Source organism: Numida meleagris, unplaced genomic scaffold (genome assembly GCF_002078875.1).
Source record: "Numida meleagris isolate 19003 breed g44 Domestic line unplaced genomic scaffold, NumMel1.0 unplaced_Scaffold276, whole genome shotgun sequence".
Classification (NCBI taxonomy): domain Eukaryota; kingdom Metazoa; phylum Chordata; class Aves; order Galliformes; family Numididae; genus Numida; species Numida meleagris.
Genome location: NW_018364532.1, coordinates 190,377 through 217,785, shown reverse-complemented (window position 1 = coordinate 217,785; position 27,409 = coordinate 190,377). Strand labels below are relative to the sequence as shown.

Here is a 27,409-nt window from a genome sequence, read left to right as displayed (position 1 = left end):
CTTTACAGCAAAGAAAAGCATTTTCTTTTTTTTTTTTAATCAAAGAAGCTGCTATACCTGCAATGTCACGAATTGATAAGTCTCTACCACTGAATGAAAGCAATATCAATTGCAAAAAGCTCTGCTAATATATTAATTTTAATGGTAATTCTCATCACCCACATGAATGCCTGACACAATCACTAGATTACAGATCCTCAGATTGTCTTTTGCTGCCTGTACATGACCCCAGTCTCCTACAATTCCATGATTATTTTACATCATCTGCAAATGAAAGAAAGTGTGTAAATGTTTTAAAAATTGCATAATTTGATAACTTCTCTTAAATTAGGAAGAAAAATTAATAATAGAATATACCAACTTAATCTAGTTTACTCTCAGACAATGCTACTTCTGATGGCAAGACTTTAAATACTTTTTTCCATTGGAAATATCTAGCTGTTCTGCAAAAAAGGAATTACTTGTTCACGTAGTTTCTTGGAAGTGGCAATTATCTTCAAAAAAGGAAGGCAATAAATGTCAAAATAGCAAAGACATTTGCATCAACACTGCTGTAAAAAGCAGCAAATGCTGTTTAAAACTTACTTATAAATGTGCAAATTATTTCACAGTTGTTTAAACATTATTGTGTAGGTACCAAATATCTTATTCTCTCCACATTGTTAATATTGTTCTCAATTATTTTAAACAAAATAGTGGTCAAGTCCAGTAATCACAAATGCATTTGCTTCCTTCTGAAAATCTCTAGGAGAATAAATCCTATTAGGATTATCCTTAGTAGGATCACTGCTATCAATAGTATGGTAGATCCTTAACATTTTCAAATTAGAAAAGGAGAACAATATACTAAGTCGATAAACAGTCACAAAGATTGCTGACATATTTAATCCTAACACACAGAACAGGTGTGATTTTGTGACAATCACAGGTAACAACTCAGTCATTCCTCCCTGGCAAATAAACTTATTAACATGTAATTGAGTAAGAACAACTCTTAACCTGTTTCCAATGACAAATTTTACAAGGAAGAGGCAGTCTTCACTTAACCACTCTAGCACTTGACCTAGCCGTACTTTTGATTTCTCTGCCAAAGACAAAAAATATGACTAACCCACTACAATTCTAATCCATATCACACTGCAAGGCCTTTCTCTTCCTGACTTCAAAATGGTTTTATAAACTGATGAACTCAATTATTGTTTTTGCTTTTCTTTACAGAAAGGAAATTATCAGTCTCAGTTAAACTACTATGATAAGCCCATGTTCTCTTTCTTGCTCAGTAGTTGTCTTTAAACAAAATCTCTTACCCAGCCTTCATTGCGAGTTGGCTATGCAGTCCTTCTAATGACAAGTGCCCACTGTCCTACCTATCCTTAATAAGGAAGTAAACAGCAGACAATTTCACCCTCATATTTTTCTTCCTACAAAGCAAGAAGCCATCAAATACAATGAAAACAGAAGAAAGTCAGCAGCTGTCTACCTCAAGAAAAGAAAAGCTAGAGAAAGCTGGCAACATCCCAGCCTAGGCAAGCAGCTATGCAAGAGTTGATGACAACGAAACATATGTAACTTATGTGTTGTATTTAAATGACAGTGATACTAAGTTCATGAAATTAATATAGATTTAAGGACTTTTCAGTTAAGATCAGAAAACTTCACTGTGAAAAAGCTGTACAGGGATACTAAAAAGAAAATGGAGTATCTGAAGAAATGATTTTGTGATGGATAAACTACAATGGGATATTAATGGAAAGTGCAAAATATGTTCGAAAATAAAAAAGAATTCGTAAACAGTTGGAAGAACAAGTAGAAAGCAATATTTTCAATGGAACATTGAAGTAAAATTTCAAAGTTTTTTTTTAATATAAGGAGTTAATAAGGAGTTTAGACACATCATCACCCTTTTAATAAATTTTCATTTATGGTACCTCAAACCTGTGCTGCAATTTTGTTGTTAAATGTATATCACAATTAAGTTATTAGACAAAAATTCTTCTAACAATTTCCTTAAAAAATCAGACTCGGAATTCTTTGAACTTGGTGCAGTGTTTAATTAATTAATTAACGTTTAGAAGTCAACAACACTGAAATTAAATACCAAGTCACAATCTGTTTTCCTTTCTATTCTGTCACAAATACAATTCTCGTCTCACAGGAATTCTGCCAGTGGCAAGAAGAAAGATCGCTTCTCTGCTGGCTGTATAAAAACTCACTGAAGCTACTGCCTAAGTCTTTGCAATGGATCATTCCTTTGGAAAGGATTATTCCTTTCACACCATTTATTAAAAATATTTGCAGAAGTCACATCTGAAATCAGTAGATGTTTCAAACAACAGACAGCAAATTAACATTAGTGGAAGCTAATCACTCATAAAAACAATAAGTTACTGAAAGGTCTCAGAGAAATTTTCCTTCATGAGGTGCTTCAGTTCTGAATGAACTGGACAAGTATTTGAAAGCAGCAGAATTGACTTTGATATTTTTAAAGATGACTGGCCTTTCCCAATTTTGCATTAAATTCATTTGGTTTACTGACATTTTTAGAAAAGCAACTGATTTCAGGTAAGGCGTTACATCATGCATCTACAAAGCTTTTTACTGTGTTGGTCAGTAATGAGTTTCATTTCACTACACAATAAAAATGGCATTTTTATTTCTCCCTGAAAAACATTAAGTAATTTCACAGCAGAAAAATGACTAATTATATAGAATGATTTACATTACTTAAATAGTAACTGAAACAAAGACTGAACTTGCTTAGATTCTAAAGGGCCATGCAGAAAAACACAGAAAAATTCTTAGTCACTTCATGCTTTTATTTGCAACACTGCTGATAATCCTTACTACAGAGTACACTGGACTGACTGAGATTTGTTAGTCTATTAAACTGTAAAACTTTAAACAAGCCTAACTGGTCATAAAGCATGCTTACTTACATTCTGCATTTATGTGATTTTAAAGTACTTTTGACTTATCTTCAATTTAGATAAAACACATAGTACCAATAGTCTGCAGATCTAAACAAACCTTTTTGTAGTGCTTAACAGATGCTCTTCTACAATTTTTGATGAAGTTTTATAGCAACTTATAAATACATGGGGAATACATTTCTATTTGTTTCAGCAATTCTGGGATAAACAAAAGAAAAAGTCTTCTGTGAAAATGTCAGTGTAGGTCTACAACAAACTCATTTTTTTCCTCCTTAAAATTGTGTTTAACTTACAGTTCCATTAATATTTTTACATTACAGACTATTAAGCACTTCTTATATGCAGGTCTGCATGGTTAAATTAAATTTGCTTAAGTCTTTTGTCAGCTTCTGTAACATGAGTAAACACTCTTAAGACACAAGTAATAACACCTGTATAAAGATTAATACATAAAAACTATCTATAAAAGCAAGAATGCTTTTTACCTACTGAAAGCAAGCAAGCAAACAAAATCCACAAGCCTGAAAAGCAGGCTTACCTGCATCAGCTCTGGATCGCTGACCTGGTGATTTTCCAAATGGGGTCTTCATTCATCTGTGTTTAAGTGAGCAGCAAAGCTGCTGGACTAGGGTGAAAATCCAGTTCTTCCCAGTTCTCAGGATATGTTACTCTTCAAAGATAAACAGCTACTTAATCCACTATTCAATCTTGAATTTGTTCTTCCTCAAACGTAGAAGAAACACTCTGAAAAACGAAGTAGGCAAAGAGTAAGTAGTTTCATTTGAGACTTAACTAAAAATAAGCATTAAAATGAAACAAAATATTCTTGAAAGGAAGTCCCTGAGCACATTCAGCAAACAGAGGGCACGTAGACCAGAAGACAACAAAACAAACAATAAGACTACTACTTTTTCCTCTCATATCCATGGGAAAGCTCCATATCAGATGAAAGTCAACTGCACACACACGTATGGAGGAAGGCTTCTTTAGAACAACTTAGCTTAGCTCAGGGAAGAATGACTACTAGCTTAAAAACACTGACCGACATAAGAATAAATTGTACTATTTTCACCAGAAGTAAAGCTCACATTTACTATTTTTACTTATTGGAAATAACGCACTTCAGTCTGCTGGAAATATCCAAATAATTTGTCAGGATGGTATCTCTGATAAAAGCAGATTTTATTCACAATTGCAATGGCAGATGTCCTGCAAGCAGGAGCGCTCCTGCAGAAACAGTGTTACATCTTTTATGACCTATTACCCAACACTTACCTTTTCCTCCCCTGGTTCCTCATTGGATAAGTACTTCAGGTTCACAAATCTTCCTGACACTTAACTAAACATATGGATACTGTCAAAACATAAATTGTTGCTAGCTAAACACATACACTGCTAACTATTTAACTTCTCCTCCTTAAATTTTCTATCACTCAGGTCTTGCCTGTCCAGCACCAAAAATTAGTAGTCTTCAAACATAATAAGCCTACTGATATCCTTGTCAAGGGTTTTTGATTTGTAAAGGCATTATCACACTGTTTAGGAGTGGGATGTCTAACTTTGTCTTTAACTCAAGGCTCAGAAGTATTCTAGATGGCTGGACAGACAAGAGCCACAGTATTCATACCTATAAATTACTCCGTCTACCTAATCTCTGTGACTACAAATTACTTCACCTATCTACTGAGCATGCACCAATGTGGAAAGTTCATCTAAAGGACAAGTAATGAAGACTATCAGAGACCCCCGATGAAATAAAAAGACCGTCGAAAAGAACTATTAGTACTGATAAAGGACGCTAGATGGCAGCAGAGACCACGGAATAAAATACTTCGTTCAAATGGAGAAACAACATTCCATTCCTACAAGACCCACACAGCAGAGTAACTTCTCTACATTGAGTTTGAAAAAGAAATCTGTAGAACAAAAAAGGAAACACTAAGATACCAAAAACATGAACTCCACTGCTAGACTCAAGTCATCAACTAGCTGAATGAGTCACTGGTTTGTAGAAGACCTGCAGAAGTTCTTGGTGATTATCTACCTCTAAACTCATCTAATTCCTGAACTATTTAGTCATCATATTCATCTAGATGATCAAGGAGGTAACTGAGGACTTTTGGAAGTTCTATTTAGGATTTAAATTAAAGGAACCTCTTGATTACCTGGAATTTTGAAGAACTGCATGTCAACAAGGTAACATTATCCCAATTTTGAAGAAGGGCACAAGAGAAAAACCTAGAAATTACAGACCTGTTAGTACAAATTCACTGCCTGAAAAAAACGCACTTAAAGGACACAGCAACCACCACGCGCAGTCATCATTGGTTCCTGAAAGGAAAAGCCTGTCTCACTAATTTGATAACCATTCTAGTTTCAACTATGACAGAGTTGATTTTATTCACAGCATCTGGTATAATGCTATGTTTTGGCTTTAGAAGAAAAACAATGCTGATAACACATGGATATTTTACAATGTTTTAATTGTTACTGAGTAATGCTGCACAGAGGCAAGAACATTTCATCTTCTTGTACTGTCCTGTCAGTGTGGGAGGAGACAGAACCAGGACAGCTGACCTAAACTGGCCAAAGAGATATTCCATACCGTGTGGCATCATGTGAAAAAACTATAAAACTGGGGGGGTGTTGATGAGGAGGGGCAGCTGCTCCTTGAGTACTTGCTGGGCAGGTGGTGAGCAGGTGTACTGTGCATCATCTGTTTTGTAAATATATACAAATATTACTTGTATATATATTATTTCTGCATACACATATATTATCATTGCTATTATTTCTCTTTTCCTTTTCTTAGTAAATAGTTTGATATCAACCTATGAGTCCTACTTCCCCACCACTCCCCTGGTTCTCTCAACCATCCCACTGGACTGAGTGAACAGCTGAGAGGGTGCTTAGCTGTCTGCTGAGATAAACCACAACAATAAGATCAACCAATTAATAGACGAAGGGCAGGTGGTGGGTGTAGGTTTCCTTGGTTTTATCAAGGCTTTCAACACTGTTACCCACAGTATCCTCTTAGACAAATTGTACAACTGTGATGAACTGGCTACACAGCTTGCAGTTAATGGGGCTAGACGTGGCTGACAAACAGACAGTAGCAGTGTTCCGCAGTGTACAATTTTGTAGCCATTTTCAACACATCCATCAGTTATGCAGGTATAAAAGTTGAAGGCAGCCTCATGAAAAATTGTCTGACAACACTAAACTGGGAGGCAGTGTTGCCTGGAGTAACAAGAGGCCCTGAAGAGGGATCTAAGTAGATGGGAATAGTGGTCAATCAGCAAAAAAATGAAGTTCAACACAGTAAAAAGCTGAGTTCTGCACCTGGAATGGAGTAATGCCAGAGACAGAAACAGACTGAGGGACGAGCGGCAGGAAGAGCAGCTCAGCAGAAAGGGACCTGTGGGTGCTGGTGACAAGCAGGCTCACCATGAGCCAGTAGTGTGCCCAGGCAGCCAAGGGGAAAATGACATTTTGATATACATTAAACACAGCACAGCCAGAAGTCAAAAGAGGTGAGTCTTCCACTACAATTACCATTGGTGCAGCCTCACCTTGAATACCGTGTGTAGTTCTGGGCTCCACAAAATAAAAAGGATGATCAAGTACTTGTAAGTTTCCAGAGGAGGGCAACAAAGCCGATAAAAGGGCTGGAAGATACATCCTATGGGGATACACTGAGGACACTTGGGTTAACCAGTCTGGAAAGGGGAGGCTCAGAGGCATCCTCCTTGCTTTCTGCAACTCCCTGAGGAAGGGAAGACTAGAGGGAGGTGATAATCTCTTCTCCCCTGCGATCAGTGGCATGATGTGGTAATGGTACAAAGCCATGCCAAGTTCAGACTGGACATCAGGAAAAACTTTGGGTTTTAAATATTTTTTTCTATGCAATGTGAGGGTGGTCAAACACTGGAACAGGGTTCCTAAAGAGGTGACTGATTCCTTGTGCTGGTATTTAGGACGCACCCGGATAACACTTAAAAACAGCACAGATAGATCAACATAATAGGATAGACCACCACAGAATCCTTAGATTTGGAATGAACCTCTGTAGGCCATCTAGTCCAACTCCCCGGCACTGAACAGGGAGACCACAGATAGATCAGGCTGCCCAGGGCCTTGTACAGCCTCACCTAGTAAGTCTCTAGAGATAGGCATCAATCACATTGCTCGGCAACCTGTTTCAGTGCCTCACCACCCTCACTGTGAAAGACTTTTTCCTTGTATCTAACCTAAATCTACACTCTTTGAGCTTGAAACCATTTCCTCTTGTTCTGTCACTACAGACCCTGCTCAAGAGTCTGTCCCTGTAGGTCCCCATTAGATACTGGAACCTGCTGTCAATTTTGACACACAGGCTAAAAACAGAAGAATACACTTAAACCCGTGTCCTAGCTAAGAGACAATGTGTATCTTGTTTGTGTCTTACTGAAAAACAATAGAATATACATGTCTTGAGGTATGATACAAGCATCATGTGGAAAGATCTGCTTACATCTAACAGCATTTGCCAGTTCTTCCATGACTTACATTCCTTAAATTCTAGGTATATAAGAACAATACAGAGACATACTCCTTGGAATAAAGAGCAATAGGGAGACAAAATTACATACTAATTTTTGGTGTTCTTAGTTTAAGCAAGTATTTGTCAACTTGCAGTTTTTGGAAAGACCTGCATTTGGAAAAACTACGGTGGACTTTCAGTCAGGAACTTTTACAAATTTTTGAAGTTAAAACTCAAAATTCTTTAAAGGACCGTGTAATTTTTTCCATGTTTCATCTCTTCTGCAATCTACCACTGTATACACAACAATGCCAAAGAATATGAAGGAATTTTTTTAACCACTTTTCTAGAATGCAGCATGAACATCATTTTTCCTTACCAAGCTAAAAAACCATTGTATTAGAGATTAAAATATTTTAGAACAGCAGCATTCCTGATCGTGAAGACAAATTCTGAATTCACAGACATGCTCAGATATATTACCATATTGAATCTCACAGCCACTGTGTGTACGCTTTAAGATAAACGTACCTTTTTCCCTACAGTTCATACAGAATCAACTTCAATCTACTATTATACTTCCTACTAAAAAGTATTACATGTTGTGTTTATTTTTCCCCCAGATTCCTAGTCTATGGCAAAAATATGATGTACGACATATTTTAATTTAAGCAGTTGTTAAGAGGCTATATTTTCAAAGGTAACTAAAGCACCATAAAACCTTTGGCATTTTAATGACAAGACATGGCCCCAGTCACTATTATGCTATACATATTAATTTCCTTTTAAAAAGAAAAGTAATTCCTAACCCTCTTAAAGTCAAAATTCATTTGCTAGCATTGTTTCCTACTCCCTTAAACCAAAGGCTCAAGACTACTGAAGAGCTGATTCAGTAGTACAAACAGGTTTTCTAAAAATGGAGTAACTTTCACTAATTCAAAGACTTATGTAAGGTTTTTGCTGAAAAGCACTGAAACAAGTTTTTCTAGAGCTATTATTCTGAATTCAATTCACATTTCAGTTTCAATGTCTTCACCACAGGAGGGATAAAATCAGGTTTTCTGAAGACCAACTGATGCACTTTGAGAACATCTTGATTTCTAAAGCATATGAAACTTCGGATTCTCACCTGATTTTAAAAAAACACAACACATTTTTGGATTCTTAAAAAAAACATAACTAGTACCATCACCTAAATATTTTAGGCCATTAATATGGAAAATCAAGGAAAAGAAAAACCTCGTGAAATGCAAAGCCCTTTACTACAGTCACATAGCAAAGGAAAGACAAATAGCTTTTTTGAATGCAAACTTCCACATTTAAAACAAACTATACTAGCCTTTTACAGATTGCTGGTAACTTTCAGAACAGACTACCTACTTCGTACTGATTTACTTCACACTTGACAGCAAAGGTCACCAACAATTCAGCTGCAGAATTTATTAAAAAAAAAAAAAGGCATTCTGACTTGTAATCAACTGCAACTGATTTTTTACTTCCCTTCGACCCCATCCACTCCTGACTTTCCTAGATCTGAGCATACTTATAAAAAATAATATGGAAGTTAGATAAATATGTTGTCTGATATTGTTTTAATTATTGCAGTATGTTTCACGCAATAAACGTTAAGCGTTAAGATTAAAATCAGCAAGCCCTACAAACTATCAGTCATACAGTTTTAATGAGAACAGTAAAATCATCCTATCAGAGTGGGGAAGAAGATAAATCACGTCTAAAGATGTGTTACATTAAAAGAAGTACTTTTCCAGCAAAAAGGTAAAAGGAGAAAAAGCAGGATGCATTTAGACATGCAGCCTTCCTTGTGAAGCACTTAACAGTTCTCTACAAATACTTAATTACCTATAAAAATGAAAACATTTTATGTGAGCTTTCAGCTCTGTAAAAATAAATATAACCACTTAAAACAATTTTCTAGCTTAACTTTCAGTTAATGTTCATGTTAGCTTTTCCACCAAATGATACGCACTTCACTGCAATACACAGCACAAAAAATGTTTATTGCATTCTTGTGAAAGCAAGACCATACTACCACCATGGAAATGGAGTACTAGGCAGCACAAAACACAGCAGTGATAATTAATACTAATAAATGCAACCTTGAAGACTTCAGCCCTGAACAGCGTATGTAACCTTTAATCACCATTAACACAGAAGGAAACAGCAAAATTTGCTGAGGCAGTGATTCAGTCAAGGGGGAAATGCTTAGAAAGAGACAGTGCAATATCGCATGATCTTTCTGTAACTCAAGATACACAACTGTAGATTCAGAATATGCATCTCTCATAACAACTAAAGTCTTCTGCCTTCCAAAGTCTGCTCCAGTATTAACAGCTGTGAGGGAGAAGGCCTTCTGGCACCACCTAATGCACTCTTAACATTTCAGTGCGGTACCGAAAACATTCCTCTTGCTTGCTACTCTCCATCGGTTTGCACTGATAGCCTGCTCAGCAATGGCCAGCAACGTGTCAGGAGACTGCTTAGGGCAAGGAGTCACTCTGAAATGAAGTTTGTTGGCTGAAGGAATTTCTTGGTTCCATAACACTTCAGTCTCTGTAACTGAGCTCTGAGATGTTAGTATATGCATGTGAAGTAATCATGACTTCAGTGTTAACTAGTTGGATGAAGCAGGTATCTTATTTAGACTTGAATTTTAGCATAGGAACAGAAATGATAATTCCATGCAATCTTCCCTCTCCAAAAGAGGGTACTAATGTTAAAATATCCCCTACATAACTGGGGGAATAAAAACACACGCCTACTTTTAGTTTATGTTATTTTCAAAAACACAAAAATAACAACAAAATCCTATTTTCCTGTGTTGTGAGAATTTAGCCATTCAAATTCTAAGCCTTTGCTGAAGTAATCTGAAGGCTCATCAGCCCCTCTCTTGTTAGGAATTTTACTCCTATACACAGAATTTTCGAGGATTGATAACACCTAACAAGAAAGATAACAGTACATAAACCCAGTGATCACAAAGGTTATTTGAAAATCGGACAGTCATGAAGAGCAATACATTTCAATCATGGATTTTTTATCAGCTGACGACTAAATCAAGTATTACTTTCCGATAGCAGCCTCTACAGTTTTTCCTAAACTCATAGGTGCATTGTTATTTGTCTAGAATTGTACAGAAACTAATAACACTGGCATACACCTGTGCATTCACGTATACAAAAACAAAGCACACATTTAAAAAATAAATTTTCTGTCTACAATGCTATACTGATGTATCTGCAGATGATTCAACAGAAGATTGAAAGAATCTGAAACGTAAGCAACCACTTCTTGCCAACAGGAAAGGCTTCTGTTAAGAAGGGGCTGTAAATAATATACTTTCTGTACAAAGGGAAAGAAACTTTTTTTTTTTTTTTGCTTTAGAAAAGAAGATGCTTCAAGAAAGCAGTGTACTGTACAAAGACGACTTTCTTAAAAGCTAACATAATAAAATACACTCTACTATCAACAGAGAAAAAAAATGTGTAATTATTCTGGAACTAAATACAAGTGTTTTTACCTTTCAGCAAAGTTCTGTACTTTAACTCCGCGAGGACAATGCAGAATGCAAGAGACAGCAAAGTATAGTTTTTATTTATAAACGCTTTTAAAAACATTTTAGCAATTGGATAAATATTTTACCATAATCATAGAATCATGGAATCAGCAAGGTTGGAAAAGACCACCAAAATCATCTTGCCCAACTATCCACCTACCATCAGTGTTGCCCATTCCTTAGTACCACACCTACACATTTCCTGAACACCTCCAGGGATGGTGATTCCACCACCTCCCTGGGCAGCTCATTCCAGCACCTGACCACTCTGAGAAGTTCACTTTCCTAATACCCAGGCTGAACCTGGAGAAGAGGCCAACTCCCACCTCGCCACTGCCTCTTTTCAAACAGTTGTAGAGGGCAGTAAGGTCTCGACTAAACAATCCTAGTTCCCTTAGCCACTCCTCATAAGACTTGTGTTTCAACAGAGATCAGTTTCAGGAAGTTAATTCCAAGCACGTTTTCTTAAAAGATCTATTAAACTGAAGTGAAATTGGGATCTAGAACTCCAAGATGGTTTTGGCGTAAGAAATCTGAAAAGAAACTTGCTTCAGAAAATATAGATCAAGTTATTACAGAAACATGATATAAACTCTCAGAGCTGCTGAAACTCCAATATAATAACAAAACTGATGTTTACATTTCACTTATTCTCACATTTCACAGTAGTGAAAAAACTGCACAAAAATTATTCAATCTGAATACACAGAGAGGATGCAGCATACAATACAGTGCATACTGAAAACAATAAGAAATATTTCAGCCGTAATTAAAAAAAATTAGGAAAAGCGCAATTCAAAAAACAAACCTTGAACCAAACTTTTTTTTTTTTTTTTGCATTCAAACATTGCTCAACAATTTATAAAGCAAGAGTTTTATTCTACAGAAGCTTCTGGCAAAAAAATAATTGTTACTGTATTTAGCTATATGATTACAACCTTTTTCCTTCCAATAATAGGATCCTTGTTACTTGCTAAAACGTATTACTATTACATAAGAATCAAACAAATACATAAAGGATAGTCTTTCACCCATTACATTTACACCACTCCAGCCTCATGGAACATCCTCAGTTGGAAGGGACACACAAGGATCACTGACTCCAACTCCCGGCTCCACACAGGAACACACAAAATTCAAACTCTACTGTTTGGGTGCTGTCCAAATGCTCCTTGAACTCTGGCAGCTTGGGGCTACGACCTCGGGGAGCCTGTTCCATGCCCAGTGCCCTCTGGTGAAGAACCTTTTCCTAATGTCCACCCTGACCCTCCTGTGGTACAGCTTCATGCCATTCCATGTCCCTGTCACCAGAGAGCAGAGATCAGCCCCCATCCCTCTGTTCCCCAGTGAGTTAAAGGACAAGGTAATCTGGCAGAAAATAAACACCTTTGCATCCCAGCTTGTCCTCAGATAGAAGAGGGGCTGGGGATTCTGGGCTTTCATTCTGAATGATGCCCAATTCAGGGTTAATAGTCTGGTCATATTCAATATATTGAACTACCACAATTACAAGTGTACTACCAACACAATACACTTCCAGACTAGTAGCACTCAGTGAACTCCCACAGCCATACTTAAGGAATCTGGTCGCACTCAGTAAGAACTCTCATGGCTAGACTGATGAATAGTGTCTATCTGTTGCTTAAGTAAACTACAGATTTGTTGGATTGCCAGTGATAAATTCACTGTCTGCAAAGCACATGCAAAGACGAAGAATGAGAAAAATACACCCTGGACACAAACGCATGAAGTTATAGAACAATAACAGAGATTTCCAAGTTTTCTGGGGAAACACTCAATATAACCATGTGTTTGAATCTTAACCCAAGGTGTCCCTATGGGAGTGAAAGAGACGCTCAGCCTGTCAACTGATCTCACAAGTCAGAGGTGGACTGTGCCTGACATCCAATGGTATTTTCCCTGACATCCATTCTCTCAAGCAACTTTTATACAATTTCTTATTTTTCAGGTGGAGCTTGAGTGATTCTAGTGATACACACCTCTGTTATGACTGGTGCAAAATTTTCTTGCTCCACTTTTAAAGGTATAGATTAGAAGAACTCAGGACGCAACTTAAATGAGAAGTGGCCATATCATGGCAACAGGTAGCTTTTGGGATGTAGGTGTGTTTTGGTATTACAATGAGATTACAGTGAAGAAAGTTCACCCAAAGGAACCTAACTATTTTTCTGTCAAAAAATAATAATCTATTGGTGCAGAGTGGCAAGGTGATATCACAGAGCCTGGCAGCAATATCTTCACTCCACCCTCTGTGCTGTTTCTCTTACAGTCAGCAAGCACATCAAGCTCTATGATGCTGCCAACAACGAAGGCTGCCTAGGGAACTTCTGCAAAGAATGGCTTCCTTGCATACCAGCTGCACTCTGTTTTCATACCTTTCCTTGATGTGTGAACAATGCCATACCTTTAATGTAAGTTTAATTTCCAAGACACCTCTAGCAAGTATTCTACAGGAAGCTGCAGGTTGCTGTGAGGCCTCCCCTCAGCCTCATCTTCTCTATTCTGAACAAACCAAAAGACCTCAGCTGCTTCTCATACCTCTTCTTCTCCAGATCCTATGCCATCTTTGTTCCTTTCTCCAATAGTTTCAACCTCCTTCTCATATTGTGACACCACCCCCTGAACCCAGCACCCTAGGTGAGGCCACACAGCACAGAGCAGAGCAGGACCTTGTTCCTTGCCAGGTGGCAGTGCTGGACCCGATGCATCCCAGGGTAGTCTTCTCCCACCTTCCAACCAATCAAGTAACGTTTATAACTCACAAGGTTATCCACATTCATAAACAGTCATAAACAGCAAAATTCCATTAATCAGCTACTACTTTAATGAAAACTTAAAGGTGAATGAATACACTCTGTAGCATTTGGGCAGCTCTTAATCAACACACTGCAGTTTAGTACTGACTGTTAATTAAGGAACCATATTTGTCCAAAAAACTTAACCTAATGTTTGACGAGTCGAGTTACAAATCACTTTCAGTTAAGTATTTAACAGATTTAAGCCATGCTACAGCACAATGCAGGCCATATAAATGCAGTTTCATATATCTAAGAGAATGTTTTCAAAATATTATTTGGAAGAAAAAACATTAAGTAATCCCAACAAATGTTCCATTACAATGCATAAAATTCAGTGGCTCACAGTTTTCATCTTAAGCCACTAGTCATTATTTTAGAAACAAAAGAAAAGGATTTGGAAGCATTTTTCATCTCTAGAGTTCGAATAATTTTACCAAATTCTTGAAAATGGACTAAAAGCAACATTGCTAAGAGGTAAAATTCTGTCAAGTAACACTTCATTAGCCCTAACCACAACAGCCTTTTTCCCCTGATGAATGAATATTAACTAAAAAACTTTCATTTTCCTCACAGCACTTAGGAAGACAGCTAGTGAAAACAAGCACTGGTCAATGTATTTTAAGCACATGCATTCATGCATGCATAACTGTTTATAAGAACTATACTACTAACTTAGTTGACATCATCATCTCACAGGTTTAAAAGGTGGAACAGCTCTACAACCATGAAAGCCTTTAATAAAACAGATAAAGTTAAAATTTGATTATCCTATATGGCAGATAGTTTGCAAACAATAAGCTAGTGACAGTCTTTAGGTACACAGAATGAGTAAGAACGCCAATGAGTGGAAGAGCTAAAAGTTATTTTATAATTAAAAACAGGTGAACTAATTAAGACTCCCAATAGCAGACATTCAGAAAATCCATTCCTGTTACCACCTTGGAGAGGGGCGATACCACATATGTACAGAGACTGGGAGAACTCTCAGTCTTGAGAACAGCTCTGCTGAGAAGGACTTAAGAGTTCTGGGCGATGAAAGTCTTAACGTGAGCCAGCAGTGTCTGCTTGCAGCCAGGAAGGCCAACAGTATCCTGGGCTGCATCAGAAGAGGGGTGGCCAGCAGAGAGGGAGGCAACTGTCCCTGTCCAATGACCTAAAATTATTATGCTCAGGACCACTGCTAATGTGGTATAAAACGTAAACTGCAATTTAATATAATTTTATTTCTGCAAGAAGTATTAAGTAAGTACTTAAGGAATTTTTTTTGCCTCCAGTAGAGTCGGAGCAAATGTTTCTTCTGTAGTAACATTAAAAAAAACAAAACAAAAAAACCCACTAAGATTAGATAAAGTCTCTCTCCTATTCCTTTAATTTCCTGGAATACCAGGAATTATGACTTAACTAATAAGTTTGGGAGTTTTATTTCTTCCATTAGAAGCCTTAATGATTAATTCTACTAACATGTAGGAAGTCCAGTCCTGACAGAATACGATAATTGCGACCTTCTAATCAAGACAAATTTATCAGTGTTAAATTCTCTTCATACAGCTTAAGAAAAGCATTTTTCAAACTTAATGTTTTGTTTTTTGAAAACAGTAGAAGGACATCTTCAATAACTAATCTCTTGAGCTGTATTTGAGTTATTAGTATTTTCTTCTACTAAAGTTTCTGAAAATAATGGTAATGATATCATGTAAAAATAAAGAAAGTTTTCCTAAAGATGTCTATATTATCCATCTAGTTGCTCCAACTGCTCCTCAACTACTGTGTATGCAGAAGGCTGCACAGACAGGCAAGTGCTTCCCCCTCCTCTCTGCAACATGTATAACGAAATAGCATCTTAGAGAAGTAGGCCTTAAATACTTCCCAAAATTGTCACCTCCTCTGATCTGTTTACTTACCAGACATTAGACCATATTTTGCATTTTCTGTTTACTATTCCTATATATCTTCCATCCCTGTTTTTAAGGAACTACGCTGCCTAAAATTCTTCTCAGATTATGTAAGCATACTCTCATTTTACCTTTCAAATCACTAACTGAACTTGAATGAAAACTTATCCAAGCACATGATAAGCACTGTTTACTAGAACTCCCCAGGAGACTATTTCACATTTTATACCTACAAGAACCATCTTCAGCTGGAAGAAACTAACCTTGCTAATAAATATTACCTCTTAGTGCACATCTGTAATTCATTTTTTATACTTAGATATTCCATAAGCAGGTTAAAGCAAGCCAGAGTTTTTCATTTAAAGAAGACTAAGTGATTGATGAAATAAACCTTATTATTTTTCAAATCACGGTAAGAGCTGCATTGCTGCTTAATTCACAGGGTACAGGGCTACTGAGTAAGATTTCCTTCCAGCTAACAGTATGAAAAATTTCCTCACTGCAGCTAGTAGCAGCACCTACCATCCACCAAAAAAAGTTTCCCAAGTTTTACCATTACACCCCATCCATGCTGGTTACTTTTAAGTAAAGGCTTTATTGTTATATTAAACAGACATTTTAAAGAATCTGAACTATTACATATTTGGATTTTCTGTGGAACGCTGAAGTACTAAGGATTGAACAGTAGGCCTCAAACCAAAGTTGATCTCTAGATCAATCTCACAACCCAGCATTACATATCATCAGTATAGGATCATTTGCAAAATATGTATCTTGGACAGAACACATCATTAGCAAGAGATGTAGCTTAGATAAAGTGTTATGATAATGTATTAACCTTTCCTTGTTTAGAAGCATAGTGTCAAGGCCTACTAGTACACAAACTTACTTCGTTCCTCCTTGAGTCCTGGCCAGGCTTGAGGTGGAATCCAAAGGGAGAACAAAACCAGATGTTTCCACCTAACTGTGGACTTGTTTATTCAACAATATGAAAGCTGTATGCTCTTGCAGCGAAGCTGGAGACCTTACCTACAAGTGGACGCACTGTGTAGGACCTCCCAGTTGCCAGGAAAGGCTCTGCAAATCCTCGCTGCAACCAGGGTTCCCCATCAACTGCGGATCTCGATGATGGTAAAGTATTAGGGAAACTGGTGATGCATGTTTCTTAATCACTATTGCTATCCTCAAGCAGTAACGGTTAGGTGCTCTGCCTTGTTCTGCATTATTCTTGCTGTATCGTTTCACTTATTACTTCACTGCTTTAAACTTAAAAGATAAATGTATTTCTTTAACTTGGTGTCTGTGACCTTTGTGCTGATCTCATCCGCTGGCAAAACAAACACCTACAAAAACAAGTTAGCAGATTATGCAGGGAACATTTGATGACTTACAGATAGATATGCACTGATGTAAATAGCAATAGCCTACCACCTGTTTCAATACAATCTCCTCACTAGGCTCCAGTATATTTAAGAAAAATACTTGTATTAGATTACAGTCTTTCTTTCCAAAATTCACAAAACAGACTAGCCGTTGTGACAGATCCTTGCAGAGCAAAAATACAGTTTATAAAAATACAACTAGTAAATAAATATGGGGTTATGACAAACTTACAGCCTGGCAATCTGGTATAAACACACACATAAACACCTGAAAAATCACCACAAAGTGTTTTAAGTATACTTTGATATCTGCATGAACACAGTCAAAAAAGAAAATCAACCCAACTAATTTCAGCAACAAACTTTCTCTTTTGCCTTCACATGCTTTTAATAATATTATTTGATTGGAAAAACTACTTTCAATCCTCAAACAGGCAGCTGTGAAATGTGGCTAAGTAGCAAACCCTCTAGTGGCTGACACTGTTGTTGAAACTGTTCGGAGAAGAACACTTTACTGACAGGAGAAAGAATAATCCTTTGGCAGAGATTTGTAGAAACCTCCTGTAAAATCTATGAGCAACAAAGTGTCCATAAAATATTCTAGTGTAGCTTTTTTCAAGCTACATGCTTACTCAAATAGTAAGAATAACAACCGCTAAAGGCAAAGTAATACAAAAAAAAAGTTAGTAGACAACTTTATCTTGAGTATACACAGCAAATTAAAGAATTTCTCTGAACTCTGGGAACTTGCATAGCATGCAGACTCTGTCACACACAGATATGTATACACTCATGTACACCAGAATTTCGCAATTGCAATGGAAGTACAGATATACAAGACCTGATATATCTCTGTCTCCCCTGCATCTCATCCCTCTAAACAATAAGCTAACCAGAGGCCAGCTAGTTTTTCCTTTTTGTGGACTTTAAAAATATGGACAAAGGATAAAAATGGGATGACTAGCTTTGCTTTCATTGTAAGAAACACACTTGATCTGTTTTTCATCCTGCTTTCTCGTAAAAGACAGCAGAAGTGCCATGAGTGGATGCATTATTCAAACTGGTGCTTCTGCACAGGAATTAGCTCATCTTTGTCTAAAGTTTTTCAAAGTTTTTGATGTTCCTTTGACAAGCACATCTGCAAGACACATTCACCTTAGTTTGAATCAACAATTCAGAGATCAAGGCTTCTCCCACTCTTCTGGGCTTTAGATAAACTGGAAGCAGTTTGGGAACTCCTGATCAAATCCTTCTGCATTATGTTTAATTACCTGTTAATTACCGGTTACTCTACTCTCCTGCAGTTTTTCGGAGAAGGAAGAAAGGCCTACAAACTACTGCAGAAGGAATGGTACACCAGTGGGTTTTACATCCAAAAGGTAATAATATTTAAATGCCAATCCTCAAGTCACGTGGGCTGACTATAAGTAACGGATGATAACACTGTATGTTCACTAAACCAGACAGGCAATCAGTATGTGTCAGCTGATGGTTACAATTAACCACAGGCTTAGGATTTTTCTTGAAACAGAACAAAGACAGACAACACACATTAAAAAAAAAAAAAAAAAAAAAAAGCCTTGACAAAACTGAAGTAATGAAATTATTAAAGAATTAAAATCCTGAGGTAAAGGGGTTGGAAATGGGAAATGACACACGTATGCCACACTCAAAAAAATAATAAGAAAGAAAACCCCAACAATCTTGTTTAAATTATAGGTTTGAAGTTTGGTTGAATTAAGTAAAATTATCCTTCTGAAATTCCCTCCAGGTATCAGGAGAAAGGACTACACTTCAAGAATATGTAAATAATACCTAGGGAACAAAAGAAAGTTTTCTCCAAGAGAAGGTATTGGAAAAAACTTCACAGATTTAGTCTGCTTTTAGAGTTTACCAACAATAAAGCCAGCTGATTTAAATGTTACAGTTGCTTATTTGACCTGTCTCCCACATCAGTAACATCACAACTACATGTAATAATATCTAGCTAACGGACTAAATACTGCCATATTTACATCTTGCCATATGGTTGTTCTTTGAAGAGTTCTTTGTTTCCCAAACTAATCCAAATAACACAAACCAAAACAGAACACAAAAATCAAAAAAAAATGTATCCAAAGTTTGGTATTAAAAACACATCCTGATTGTTCCACTGGACAGGAATCAAGCTAAAAAAAGAAAGAGAGTAGGCTAAAGTCAAATGAGCTTGCAATAGCACACTTTAAAAAATTATTCATTAACATAAACTTTTAATTTCCACATTAATTCATGTACAGATTTTTAAATTAAAAAAAACTAACTACTAATCTATTTCCCTCTCAACAGGTAGGAAGAAAAACCATAATACTTATTTATATGCATTCTTTGGCACAACTAAACCAATTTTCCAAAAATTATATTGCTAATTACTGCAATACTGTGCATACTTTCAATACTAGAACTCTGAAGACACAAGTGTAGAACAGCATTCTCAAAGAGTTCTTTCAGAGCTGTACTTTACTCTTCCCTCAAGCAGTTTGACTAGGAAAAACTTGTGTTGTTCTGGAACAATATGTTTACCTAACAAAAGCAGACTTATGAGACAGAAATTTAACAGCACAATTTCAGCATTCTTCTATTCTACTCCAAAAACAGCCGGTTTAGCCACCTTGCTTTAAAAACAGTAAAATGAATCCCTCCCTAATATTAGTATATCTCTCAGTAATATTAAGGTATGACTTTTCTGCTTGTGCCATTGCTACAATTCTTCCTGTGGCTTTACAAAACATGCCAGGACTCTGAAGCACAGTAGGGTTCTTAGACCATTCCCAGTTACTCTAAACAGCAACTCGAAACTACTTGCTGACTGAACCTTGTGTGTATGTTCCAATTCCAGTGACTGATCATTTAATAAATGCTAGAAGGTTATGCTTTCACAAATATTTTGAAAGGATGTAGTATTTATTAAAATCCCAGAGAATCTTCCCTGTATAACTTTATTCAAAGGCAAATCTCAAGTCCAAAGTCCAAAGGTAATCTTAAGTTGTCCATAATTGTTCAGCCTACTTCAAACTACTGTGCTTTCAACCATAGGGAAGAACATCTATCGACATCAGGGCAACAAGTTGTTACAGGTCACTACAATTGCCTTAAGTTGAAAACTTCTGCACTGTAGCAAATTTGAATTCTCTTAGCTTCTCATCACTAACAGACAGCCACTCTCCTCCCTGAAACCAGCATACACACAAAACCAACAACTGCTTGGGACACTTTATCATAATACAGCACTGCCCATCATTGTGTTTGCTACCATTCTAAGGTAAATGCAGCTTTAAGTACTACAATGCAAGTGTTTTGGCCTTACTCATTCTTTTAAAGATGCAGCTCACTTAATATATTTGTAAGAAGATTTATTGCTTGGTTAATAGTTACAAAGACAGATCTCTGGAAATTAGACAAGGAAACATCTACCTGAAAAGTGAGGTATTTCTCTGTTCTCTGTTTAACTGCCTCCTCATAGGTCATAGCTAGTCTTTCAACAAAGGCTGATGATCTAAGTTTTAATTGCTGTTGTCTGAGAAATGAAGGCACGAGGATGCCCCAAACATTCTGAAGAGCAATACCAGGGCAAACATACCAGCCTGGCTGTTAGAAGGTAATGGAGTGGTAAAACTGAATGAAGTGTGGCAACCTATGTAAATCAAACTCTTGAGTTCACATCTATCCAAGAGGCTGTTTGATCTTTCACTAACATTTTTCAGGGTCCAACCGCCAGTGCTCTCAACAAATCAAGCTAGCAGATGCTGCTACATACAGCTGCAACTGAAGGAATGTAAGTTTGATATCATATTTTTATAGAAAGAGGAAAAAATAGACTTGCCAATTTCACAGACCACTTTCATCAGTACTCTGTAGACTATAAGTAAAAAGAATTTTCTTGAGCAATGCTTTTTCAGAACTTACAAATCCAGAATGCCTGAATTCTCAACGATGTACTGGACTAAGAGAAGCCACCACGACACTGAATTGATAATAAACAAAATTTTTCTAAGCAATCTTAAGAATTTTTGACATTAGTTTTGTAGAGCAATTATTTTGATTACATATTTGGAACATTATTTCCTAAGGCTTCAACAACTTCATTCAATAACTTCCACAATCAAGAACATATTTTGTTTCCTGCCCTCAGACATGACAGTCTTCAAGAATCCACATTCAACTTCTGCAGCTGTTTTATAACTCAGAAAGAAATCACTCTTTGATTGAAGATATGCAGTGGCAGATTATCAGTTTAGGGAATTTAATGTCATAACAAGCCAACACCACCATGAAGCAAAATAAGCCAAGTAATTACATACAACAGAGAATCACAGAAGGGCCTCATTTAAAAGGGATCTCAAAATCTTCAAAATCTCTCAAAGATTACCTAGCTGCCAGCCACTGGGATCAAGCACTGGATCAGGCTGCCCAGGCCCCCATCCAGCCTGGCCTTAAACACCTCCAAGGATGGGGCAGCCGCAACCTCTCTGGACATCCTGTTCCAGCACCTCACCACTCTCAGAAAAAAAATTCACCAACATCTAATCTAAATCTCCCTTCCTTTAGTTCAAAATCATTTCCCCTTGTCCTATCACCATCTATCTGTGTTAAATGTTTTTTTCCCTCCCATTTATAATTTCTCTTTAAATATTCAAAGGCTGCAATGAAGTCTCCCCAGAGCCTCCTCTTCTCCAGACTGAAGATGACCAGCTCTTTCAGTCTGTCTTTGTAGCAGAGGTGCTCCAGCCTTCTGATCGTCCTTGTGGCTCTCCTCCAGACTACCTCCAAAAGCTTTACATCTTTCCTGAATTGGAGGCCCCAGACCCAGACATATTACTCTACATGGGACCTCACGAGAGGAGAGCAGAGGACAGTCACCTCCCTTGCCTGGCTGCCACTCCTCTTTCGATGCAGCCCAGGATGCAGTTGGTATTCAGTGCTCACTACTGACTCAAGTCTTTCAGCTATCAGGAGCCCTAAGTCCTTCTCAGCAGGGCTCTCAAGGTGATCTTCTCCCAGTCTGTACATGTATCTGGGACTGCACCAACACAAGTGCAACACCTTATGGAACTTCATTAGGTTTACACAGGCCCACCTTTTGAGTTTGTCAAGGTCCCTTTGGATGGCTTCCATGTGCTGTAGCAACTGCACAACTCTGCTTGGTGTCATCTGCAATCTTACTAAGTGCACCCTCAATCCCATCATCTGTGAAATTGATATAGCTGTTAAAAAGAGTCCCAAGGCTGACCCCTAGGGGACCCAACACATGACCAGCCACCACCTGGATGAGTCAACTACCACAATCCTCTGGCTGCAACCATCCAACCATTCCTTATTCACTGAATAGTCCACTCTTCAAACTCATCTCTCTTTAATTTAGAGATAAGGATGTGGTGCAGGACCATGTCAAAGGTCTTGCAGAAGTCCAGGTAGATGACATCAGTTGCCTTCATATCAATATTTAAGACTTCTGACACAGCAACTAATTGCTAATTTTAAAAGCAGGCAAAGATAATGAACATTCAAAATTTTTATCATTACAAGCCACTGTTCACACTGAATAAAATTAATATGAACAATGAATAAAAATAAATAAATAAATAAATGCTAGAAACCTTAAGCTAAATAACCAATAAGGATATTGACAAATAAATAATAATTTGACACAAAAATACAGAGTAACAAAATAACTGACATGGAACAGTTCTGAAAAAGCAATTACAATGCATTACCTTTATATACAATCAAAAAGATGACAAGTTGTTCTATGAGCCCTTTAGTCATGGATTTGAGACATGCACACCTATACTTCTTCCATAATTAACAGTATAGTAACATCATAACAGACAGCGTAGAATGTATTAGAGACATTCACTTCGATCTCTGTCTTACCCAAATATTGACTGCCTCAACACTGTTCAAAATCTCGGTTCTCTTTTTTTAAATTAACTGGGAAAGGAATTGAAGACAGTAAGTTAGAACTGAAAAAACCTCCTCTAGTCACATGAAAAATGGACAAGTAATTTCATTGAAAGTTACTGTAATGAAAGACTAAATATTAACATTTTGCAGGTTGATGCTGATACAGAGATACTAAGCCACTAATGAAAGAGTAGAAAAAAAAGTCATTTCTACCTATACATTTGATTCTAGGAAAAGCTTACGGACACTGTTAGACACTTTAAATCAGTAGTAATCACCCTCATCCTTTCTCTGATCAAGAGAAAAAAACTGGACTCACCGAAACTGATACCTTGCCTTTTATTTTCATCTTGAAAAACCTGAGCAACTACAGTCATCAGCTGAATTTGTCTTACCTATTTTCTCCACTTCCATGTATTTAAACCTCTCTTTTAAAGAAGAGTTTATTCTTCTTTAAAACAGTTCTCTAGCACTCAAGTAACTATCTGCACTGGAAAAGTATATCACTTAAGTGATCGAAGGTAAGAATTTTAATTCTTTTGCCACAGCTACTAACAGATAACGTGCTCTTTGTTTTTCAGATCAAGTGCTGAGTATTCATTCTGTATCTATGACATTACTGCAACTACCAGCCTAAATAGATTGTCAGCTTTATATGGTGAATAGCTGCAATACACAAGCCACTGAGAACAAAATCCTGCATTATATTACCAGCTACAGCTAAATAAGCTAGTTTTTTTGTCATTCTTTTCCAATAAATTTGGATGGCCAGAGTACTTTGAAATGAAAACTCTTACTTGTAGAAGAGCTGTGTTGCTGTAGAGAAAAAAAACCCAGATCTCTAATACTGATCATTTAAATACTCCGTCAACACTGGATTAATGTGAAATGGAATGGTAAGAACTTATTCAGCTGCTGATTATACTGTTTTGTTTTTTTAAATAAAAGATGAGAACCCTCAGCTCTCAACATAATATGGTATTTTGCTTATATTCAGGTCTGATTTTCTGGTGGAAAATAAAACGCATCCTCCATATGTAGAAGTTGAGAGGGAAAAGAGAAAAGTAAAATGAGGGCAAGAAGTCAAGCCACTAAGAATGAAAACTGCTTTGAAATCACTGTTGTTCCCTCACAGATAACATGCATTCATTGGACTATGACAGTAAACTCTGGCCAAAAATCTTGTGTTCAAATTGTTTTATTGCATATGAAAATAATTTATTGCAAAAATGAGAAAAATAAGAAAGCACATTCATCAAGACAGGACTTCAAGAAACATCAAGAATAACATCTTTAATCAGCAACAACAGGTAGACAGATAGAGGTCCTTCTCTCCCTTTTAGTTTGGCAATCTCTGCAGAAAGCTTTGTATCTGACCTGAAACAGATCGACTAACAAACTTTTAACTACGACTTATTTCTTGAGATTTTCTGAGATTTTGAATCACTCCAGTTAATGATAACAAGAAAAAACACATCCTTCCTTGTTTTGGAAGTACAGATGCAGAGAGAGAAACTAAACTGATCTTTAGTATTTAAACAAGGTTGAGTCTACTCACAGAGAAGGTGTCTAGCTCCAATTATTGGAGGGAGAGAAGATTATTTGATATATGTAAACCTGACAGTGAGATTAAGACACAACGGGTCAAACGTTTGCCCAACCAGTTTATTACAAATCCTAGCTGCTTAGGGAGACGGGGAAGGGAAGACGGGCAGTAGAAAAGAGATAGGAAATAAAAGCAAGGAGTCTTTGTAGGAAGCGGGAGAGACAGTCACCACCATGGATCCAGCGCTGCTCATAGTACATCCATTGGTCCAAGGAACTCATCCAGTCACCATGGGGAATGGGAGAAAGCCCAGAAGCTTTGCACCGTAGCAGCAAGCAGGCCCCAGGGGATTCCTTCTTAAGAGAATTTTTTTTCCTCAGGGAATTCCCCCAACTGCTTAGTTTAGTGGGGGCCTTTTATCCCTAGCTTCTCAGGTGTTTGTTTTTTTTTTTCCTTCTTTTCTCACTGTTAGCAAGACACTCTTGGCCCTCCAGATAAGACAGCAGGGAGTGGTCCTTCATTTGCCAATGTACACGCATTATTGCCTTTTGCAGTGGTCAGCTCCTTCAAGTCCCTCCCCCCCCCCCAACCCCCCCCGGCCACGAAAAAGCCTGCTTGTCCAGCTTTTGCTTATCTTTACAATCATAAGCAGAAGTATTGTGGCACGGTGACTCCCACCACTTGCCTCCTAGATAAGCAGCAGTTGCCAGTCCGAGTCTTATTGCCAAAAGGCCTCACAAAGCAAGTTTTGAGCCAAGAAAAAAAAAAAAAAAAGAAGGGTTCAGAAACCGCCTCTCACAGACAGGGACAAAGAAATTCAGAAAGGGAAAAACATACACATCTGACAATGAAAATAGCATCTCAGAAGGCAGGGTATCCATTCTCATAAAAGCAGACTAACCTTCTATATACAGATTTCTATTTGTCCAGTAGATAAACAGAGTGCACACAAGACCACTCCTGCCTGTCATGTGGATCCCTGCTTTATATCTAACCTTGTGCCAACCCCACCCAAATGTACAGTCTCCCAGAAATGTGCTTAGAGGCCTAAGTATGACTGAAAAGTACAATGCTTACATGCAGCAGAAACCAACAGAAACCAAGGGAAGAGCGTACCAGCTTGGTTACTTTGATTATGGAACATGAGGACAGAAAGCATTGTAGTTAGTGGACCAGACGTTTCTAAGCTCTCATCCGTTAACTTGCACCCTGCCCTTAGGCAGATTATATCACTGTACAACATCATGAGGAAAGCAACTCATTAACAGATTGGTTAATGGCAGCATGCCATACTACTTAGCCTAATTAGACCAATATCCCAGTACATACAGGCCTATGGTCCTCCATGGAGGACCTCCAAACATATACCCATGAGCTAGGCATGAAATAGGCAATATATAAGGAAGCCTTTGAAAGCCTGGATTTAGTAGAATTTTCAGCTGGAATGAGGGACCTAATTTTACAAAAGGCACCCTCCCACCATTACGGCATGTTACTTTCTATACTAAAACACCTGGTGGCCTCAGAGGCCATTATTCAGCAGGCCACCCAGCTGGTGGCCGATCTGGGGGAGACGGAGCACTTAAGAGTAAGGCGTAATACTAGGGCAGTGGAAGGGGCTGAGGTATATCCAGTTGTTAAAACCAGAAAAGCCACCCCACAGCCACCCCAACTGGGCCCCATACGGGTGTCCCAAATGTTTAACAACCTTATACGGGCCGGGGTGGCCCTTGCTAAAATCAATCACCAACCTAATCCCATTTTGCTTCAACTATGGAAACAAATAAGGGACAACCAAAAATTTCAAAATACCCCCAGAGGAGCAGGGGTACAAATAATTAAACAAGTACCAGAAAAAGAGGACTTTATGGTCCCTAATAAAAGGAAAAAGCCTCCTCAAGTGACTCGAGCTATGATGCCTGAGCCACCTGAGGACAAAGACCTGGTCACTGGACATGTCATGGCACAACAGGGGAAGTTAGTCCCCCTGTAACTAGGACCTCAAGATGGGACTGGAGGCCCTATGTCAAATTGACTATTTTTTGGTCCCAAAAGAATATACAGCAAGTTATGGCACTAGTTGATATGGGCACAGAAATGCCATTTATGGTGATCCAACCAAATTCCAGGGAGAAGAGAGATGATCGGTGGCTTTGGGATACAGACCATTCCTGTTACCCAGACGTGGTTGAAACTGGGGGTTGTGAATATCCCGCCCTGGGAGTATAAGGTGTCTATTGCTCCAGTACTCAAGTTGTACTTAGACATTTTATGGGGTCTGGCTCTCCAGACAACCATAGGAGAGTTCAGACTCCAACAGAGTTGTGTTAGTGTCCAGGCAGTGCATGCAATATTGGGAGACCATGAGAAGCATGAGCCTATTTACCTGCTGGAACCGCTCCGGATTACTAATGTGAAGCAGTATAGATTCCTGGGGGGCAAGATGAAATACCAAGGACTGCACAGGAATTAGAATAAGCTAGGATTATAAAACCTGCACATAGCCCGTATAATTCCCCTACATGGCCAGTGTGAAAGACAGATGGCACATGGAGAATGACAATAGATTATAGAGAATTAAATAAGGAAACGCTGCCTGTTCATGCAGCCGTACCCAGTATTGCCTCCCTAATGGAGGCATTGAGTAGGAAAATAACAACCTACCATTGTGTCTTAGACTTGGCGAATGCATTCTTCAGTATTCCAATTGCTGAAGAATCTCAGGACCAGTTTGCATTTACATGGCAAGGCAGGCAGTGGACCTTTCAGGTCCTGCCCCAGGGGTACATACATTTCCCAAAATA

General features: G+C 37.8%; 1 protein-coding gene across 6 annotated transcripts in view; it reads right to left on the bottom strand.

Moving 5' to 3' along the window:
• The window catches only part of SPIN1 (spindlin 1), a 57,163-nt gene that overhangs the window by 20,693 nt on the left and 9,061 nt on the right, over positions 1-27,409 (bottom strand). For 3 of the 6 annotated variants that reach the window (XM_021382715.1, XM_021382712.1, XM_021382718.1), the window contains exon 2: positions 3,469-3,674. In XM_021382715.1, coding sequence (XP_021238390.1) covers positions 3,469-3,520 — 52 coding nt within the window. In that variant the 5' untranslated portion in view covers positions 3,521-3,674. Of the gene's footprint in view, positions 1-3,468; positions 3,675-5,095; positions 5,175-16,766; positions 17,081-27,409 lie in introns of those variants that run through there. The other 3 variants (XM_021382717.1, XM_021382713.1, XM_021382714.1) reach the window with 2 other exon arrangements.